Raw genomic sequence first — 6,945 nt, 5'->3', positions numbered from 1 at the left:
ATCCGTATTGATATTTGAAGAGGAGATATTGGCGAGCATAATGCAGTACGCCTTTGGGTTTAAGAAGTATTCGCGAAGAATTTTAGTCAGCTCTGAATCTCTAAATGGAATGTGACCTTTACCTTGGTCCATAGCCCTGATACACTCTTTAAGAGCCAAGAGTGAGCGATTTATTCCTGCTCCGTCCTTCTGGGCTGATCTTCCGAAAAAAACAGAATCAGCTCCACGCTCACTACCAGCTAAGTCGATAAAAGCAAACTTGATAAAGGACTTAGGAGAAACTGGAGTTGAACATGAAATGCTATTTCCTCTAGACATCAGATTTTCTATGAGAGAACTTCGAGTGTTCGTAGGCTTAGTAACTTCAGAAAAACTCTCGTTTTTCAGACGTACCGAAAACTGCATTATTCCGTGACTACGACTGCTGACATTGTTTTTGCTGTTAGCAGCAGTAGAACGCGCAAAAGTGCCGGTTTCAATAGATTCTCTGAGAACAGCATTGTCAGTAATCAATACTTCGCGCAAATCCTTGACAATAACGGTTTTATCAAAGTGTTCCAAAGGTCTAACTAAATTGTGATTGTTCAGAAGATCATAAGCTTTGTTACAATGAATTTCAAAATAAGACATCATCAATTCATAACACGCAAATTCAGACTGTTTCAGCTTGTTTAGAATTTCTTCTCCAGCTTTTATCCATAAACCATCATGTTCCGATACGTTATGAAGTAAGGAATTTTTTTCGGGGCCCACCATGGTGAACGATTTACCTGAACCAGTTTGTCCAAAAGCAAAACAACTGCAGCACCCTCCATTTTCAAACATTCTGTCAATTAAAATTTTAATACAGTCATTGTAAATAGCTTCATTCGTAAAGTTCTCGTCATATACTCGGTCAAACTTGAACGGATGTTCGATTATTTTTTCAGTTCCATTATACTCACGTCTAAATTCGTTTACTATCAAATCGTTTGGACTATTAACTTTAATAATATCAAATTCATTTTTATCTATTTCATAGGGTAATAACACTTTTTTGCGTATACATACAGTGATATGTGCGTTTTGTTCGGAGTCAGCGCCGGAAGTAGTACAGCTAAACCTATCTCGCATCGTGCGGCTGTTTTTCATATTTTTAACGCTAGTTGAATCATTCATATTGTACTCATAGGGGTTCAAATAAGAATTAATTTGATTTAATTATTGAATCAATCTTTGTATTTGCAAAATTTACTTTTGTGTCTTTTTGATTCATTTTTCAATTAAAATAAAATTTCAAATTGGATTTTAGAAACCAGTTTCACTTTCGTTGTCATTGAAGAAGTTAGAAAAATTGTCGTCGGTGTTAGATAAGTAAACTCTGATTTTTTCAACAACAGATTCATCGCATTGGCCAATAATAGGTGTTCGCTTTTTTTTCTCAGCTAAGATTTTTTGTTCTTCAGTACTAAATCGCTTGAACCATTCCCAGCGCAGCAGTTGCAACGCCTCAATTTGTGATTCAATTCTATCAAATTTTTTTAAGTAATGTTTTAGCTCAATTGGTGGTGCTGCATAATTCTGAGCTGGCCAAATCAAAGGTTCGTAATCGTTTAGTTTAGCCCATCGATATAACAAAAACAATTTTCCACTGTTGACTTTCACCGAGCCGGCATGACTTTTATCGCTTCCAATAATTATTTCGTGAATTGTTTGTAAATCTTCTTTTTCATTTTCAAATATATAAGGACAATGAAATTGTAAAATTTTTGCGTGGAGTAACTTTTGAGTTTCACTCAGTTGTACTGTACTGACTTCATCATTTTCTAAATTGGCACAAACCCACTCAACAATAGAATCATAAATCCAAGTATTGTTAAAACTATTACATAATTGCATCAAACGAGAATTAGGTTTAAATGAGTGTGAAATTAAATTTTTTTTTAACAAATCAAAAGATCTGCAAAGTTCTAAAAGTAGTATGTTTTCTGAATTTTTAGTTTCGTTTTTTTCTACACATTTGTGAAATTCCTTGCACAAAATATGCATTAAACTACTCACGAGTCCTGAAAAAACTAAAATAATTTCTAGTTCATTTTCCAAATTGAAAGCTTTGACATAAGCAAACAATATCACCGATAGTATTGTAAAAAATCTAGCGGCTGGACTGATAGAATTAGAAAATACTTCAACTGACGTATTATACGTTTCGATTAAGTCGATACTGCAATGATTTTTGTAAACTTGTGTGAGTTCAAGTTTTCGATCAAATAAAATTTCGAAAAAATCACTGTACCCGCCGCAATCAAAATTTTTATTGTTAATTAAGAAATAATTACCATAATTTTCTGTAAAAAAAGACGTAATAAATTCCCAAACTTTTAATAAATATAAACAGTGGATTGATGAGCTGATAATATACTGAATTATTTCTAAAAAAACGTTACTGATCGAAGAATCCCAAAAGTCTTCATCATAAGATAACATAAATGTAACAAAATTTTCTGTAAGGTTGTTTTTGAAAAATAATTCTAGATTTGACAAAGTTTGCTCATTTTTGTGCTGCGATTGAATTAAAAAATAATAAATCATACAGAGAATTTTGCTTTTAAGACCGTCATTAGTGGTTGCAAAATATATCAGTTGTAAATAGTTACTAGGACCTTCAACGATATTGAAGTCGAAAAATTTTTCATTGCTTTTGTTGAAAAAAAATGGAATATCAGAGACGATAAACTTCAGATCGTGATCTAGTACTAACTTGTCGATTATGAGTATCAAAGCTTCTTGTGCTAGTAATGAAATGTTTGATTTAGATTTAAGTTCAGTCGTGATATATTGAGGAATTTTCAATTCTCTGACGCTTTCTAAATCAAAAACGCATTCAGCTGGCATTCTACTTGGTTTATAATGAGCTAAACAAAATAAGTTATTAATTTACAAGCATTACAAAGTACAAACATCCACTCTCACATAATAAAATGATATATATAGTAAAATTTAATTAAATTTGCGTAGAAAAAACATTTGTTAGAAGAAAAAATTTTTCAAACGACAAAACATTATTTATTAATAAAATAAGAATATTTTTTTTAACTTACTAATTATAAGAAAATGGCAGCTCAAAACATTGCAGTTGGTATTGATTTAGGTACCACTTTTTCATGTGTCGCTTACTTCGATAACGAAGTTAAGATTATCCCTAACGATCAGGGAAACAGAACCACACCATCTTACGTTGCATTCACTGACAACGAAAGACTTGTTGGAGATGCAGCCAAGAACCAGGCAGCTCAAAACCCTGAAAACACAATCTTCGACGCTAAGAGATTGATCGGAAGACAATTTAACGATCAAGCAATTCAAGAAGATATGAAGCACTGGCCATTCAAAGTTGTAAACGAAAATAACCAGGCCAAAATCGTAGTAAAATACAAGGGTGAGACTAAAAAATTCAGCCCTGAAGAAATCAGCGCTATGGTTTTAGGTAAAATGAAGGAACAGGCCACTGCTTTCATCGGAAAAGAAGTAAACTCTGCAGTTATCACTGTTCCAGCTTACTTCAACGACTCTCAAAGACAAGCCACCAAGGACGCTGGTGCCATTGCTGGACTTAACGTTTTAAGAATCATCAACGAACCTACCGCCGCAGCTATTGCTTACGGACTTGACAAGAAAGCTGATGGTGAACGAAATGTTCTCATCTTCGATCTTGGTGGTGGTACCTTTGATGTTTCTTTATTGACCATCGATGGCGGTATTTTTGAAGTCAGAGCCACCAATGGTGACACTCACCTTGGAGGAGAAGATTTCGATAACGTACTTGTTAACCACTTCGCTAACGAATTCTTTAAAAAGCACCACAAAGATCTTACTCAATCTAAGAAAGCTTTGAGACGATTGAGAACTGCTTGTGAACGTGCAAAGAGAACTCTTTCCTCGTCCTCTGTAGCTTCAATCGATGTTGATTCTTTGTACGAAGGTATCGATTTCAGCGCTTCAATCACTAGAGCTAGATTCGAACAACTCAACGCTCACTTATTCCAAAGATGCATCCAACCCGTAGAAAAAGTTCTTCAAGACGGAAGATGCGATAAGGGACAAGTCCACGAAGTTGTACTCGTCGGAGGTTCTACTCGTATTCCTAAAATTCAACAGCTAATTACTGACTTCTTTAACGGAAAGGAACCATGCAAATCCATCAACCCAGATGAAGCCGTTGCATACGGTGCCGCTGTTCAAGCAGCCATCCTCACTGACGCCAACAACGCCCAAGTTCAAGACATTCTTCTTCTTGATGTTACTCCATTGTCCCTCGGTCTCGAAACTGCTGGAGGAGTTTTCACCAAGATTATCAACAGAAACACTACCATCCCCACTAAGAGAAGTCAAACTTTCACTACTTACTCTGACAACCAGACTGCTGTCGCCATCAGAGTATTCGAAGGAGAAAGAGCCATGACTGCTGACAACAATCTTCTCGGTAAATTCGAATTAACCGGAATTCCTCCTGCACCAAGAGGAACTCCTCAAATCGAAGTAACTTTCGACCTCGACGCCAATGGTATCCTCAACGTTTACGCCGTCGACAAAGCTACTTCCAGACAAAACAAGATTGTCATCACCAACGATAAAGGTAGACTTTCTAAGGAAGAAATTGAAAGACTTATTCAGGAAAGTGAAAAATTCAAGGCTGAAGATGAAACTAAGGCCAAGAAGGTTGAAGCTAGAAACAGCCTTGAAAACTACTGCTTCTCTCTTAAAAGCTCAATCTCTGATCCGAACATGAAGAGCAAGATTTCTGAAGACGAGGTTAACACTCTTGTTCAGAAAGTCACTGACACTCTTTCATGGGTAGAAACTAACAATGACGCTGAAACCCACCAATACGAAGCCAAACAGAAGGAACTTGAGGCTGTTGCTATGCCAATCATGCAAAAGATCTATGCTGCTGGACCACAAGGCGGTATGGGTGAAGGTATGAACATGCCACCAGGCGGCATGGGCGGTGCCTCATCTGGTCCAACTGTTGAAGAAGTTGATTAAACAACTCGTTTAACTAGTTTGTTCCCGTTATTGTGTTTTTTGAATAATTGTTAATTATTTTTTTTACAATTTTATTTTTATGATATCGATTAGCAGATTGTATGATCTTTGTTTGGTTATACTATAATTTTTTATATAAAACTTATTACTGAACAATCATGATTTTGATGCAAACCGCGTTTGCATATCGTAGCCCAATAGTTTCCAGTGTTTTCGTCAGTAATTCGATAAACTGAAAAAGTATAATTTTGCATTCCGGGCGAAATCTTATAATTGTCAATTTCGAAACTTTCCTGAAACAACGAAAAAATTCTTATTTGTTCCCAATTTTCAAGATGATAAACTTTCAAAAAGTCTGTCGTATATACTATTTTTTCGGTGCAATGCATAAGCATTGTTTCGTTTGGAATGTTTATTTCAAGTTTTCCAATCTCAAAGCTCAAACCGCAGCCAACACATTTTAAAAAACTTTCTTTTATAGTCCATAACAAAAAATATCTGTACAGCATCTGATCTATTGAATTTACATGTTTTATGAAGTTCCATTCCTTGACTGTCATCGTGCTTTTCATATTATCCAAGAAGTCGGTTGGCGATCTCTTGTCGCTTTTGAGTTTAGTATAAGCCAGATCGATTCCAATAGAATTTAAATCTGCTTCCATACAACTTAAGACAAATAAGTTGAAATCGTGACTAACGTTGAAATCATATTTTTTTTCTCCATGTTGTTGTAAAACTGGTTTATACAATTTTTTTCGTTTCACTGTTATTTGTCCAATGGGACAATTGATAACTTTGCTCAAACAAACTTTGGTAAAATAATAGCTGTACAAAGAGTTTTGGAAGTTTAGTTTTAGTTGTTCGATGTTAGACAACTCGTCTTTCGTAAAACTTTTTTTGTATTGCTGAATTTCGTCAGATGTTAGATTGTGAACTTTTGAGATAAACAAACTAAAACCCGTCATTTTAGATTTTTATTTTTATTTTATACCAAATTTGTCAATTGATTAATCAACAAATAAAATAAACGATTTTAAGCCAAATAAACTTTCAATGTTATAATGAGAACTGTAATTGATAATGGCACGTCGTTTATCTTGTTAACCACATTTTTATTTGTTATTAACGTGTATATTTGTAAGTGATAAAACATCTAACTGTATATAATCAAAATCTTGTAGTTGAAAAATTCAAACCTATAAAAAGAAGACCAAGCGTGCTAATTTGTGGCGAAAATCAAAATGAAAAACGGTTGTTGTGGCAAATGTTGACTCATCACGAAGTTAAAATAACAGATTCCATTGAAGTAAAAAAATTATCTAAGACTTATATAACAGATCTGAATCACATGTCAAACGATTTTTACTCTGAAACACCGAATATATTTCTGGCGTCAGAAAATTTTAATTCGTCTGATACAAATTTCGACCACGTTGTGAGTTACTATGACATCATTGTGTGGGTTTTGGACGCGTCAATTCCGCTTAGTTCGTCGCAATCCGTGTTTTATTTATATAAAATATTCTGTTCTGAAATTCGAAAAAATCAAGAAAAACATTTAATTTTATGTTTTTCAAACGTAAGCAACGTAATTGATTTTGACAAAAAGAAAAAAATTCAAGAAATCGAGGCTCAATTAATTCGGTTAAATCAGCTTGAAGACCAATCAATCCTAACTAACTTCATTACTTTTTTTCCTGAACACCACTACTTGTACCAAACGATCAATTTATTTCTAACACATTTGGTAGCAAATAAACGCCTTAAAAGAACCAAAATACAACTAAAAGATCCTTGCAGTGCGATTAATTTAAATAATTTAAAGATCAATATTTGTGTAAGTATTTACAAAAAAATATTATAGAATGCACTTTCAGAAGTGAATTTCACGGTCTGTGCTGATAAGTGTAGAGCATTAAT

The 6,945-nt window shown here is 34.3% G+C and overlaps 1 protein-coding gene across 1 annotated transcript; it reads left to right on the top strand.

The window, feature by feature from the left end:
- Positions 1–3,090: 3,090 nt before the first annotated feature.
- LOC142598014 (heat shock-related 70 kDa protein 2-like) lies at positions 3,091–5,144 on the top strand. Its single transcript, XM_075734997.1, has one exon. It carries the CDS (start codon positions 3,094–3,096, stop codon positions 5,023–5,025), a length of 1,932 nt encoding a protein of 643 aa, XP_075591112.1. The 5' UTR covers positions 3,091–3,093; the 3' UTR covers positions 5,026–5,144.
- Positions 5,145–6,945: the final 1,801 nt, after the last annotated feature.

The sequence above is a fragment of the Dermatophagoides farinae genome, unplaced genomic scaffold (genome assembly GCF_024713945.1).
Source record: "Dermatophagoides farinae isolate YC_2012a unplaced genomic scaffold, ASM2471394v1 contig3, whole genome shotgun sequence".
In the NCBI taxonomy this organism is placed as follows: Eukaryota; Metazoa; Arthropoda; class Arachnida; order Sarcoptiformes; family Pyroglyphidae; genus Dermatophagoides; species Dermatophagoides farinae.
This window is presented reverse-complemented; position numbering and strand designations above follow the sequence as displayed.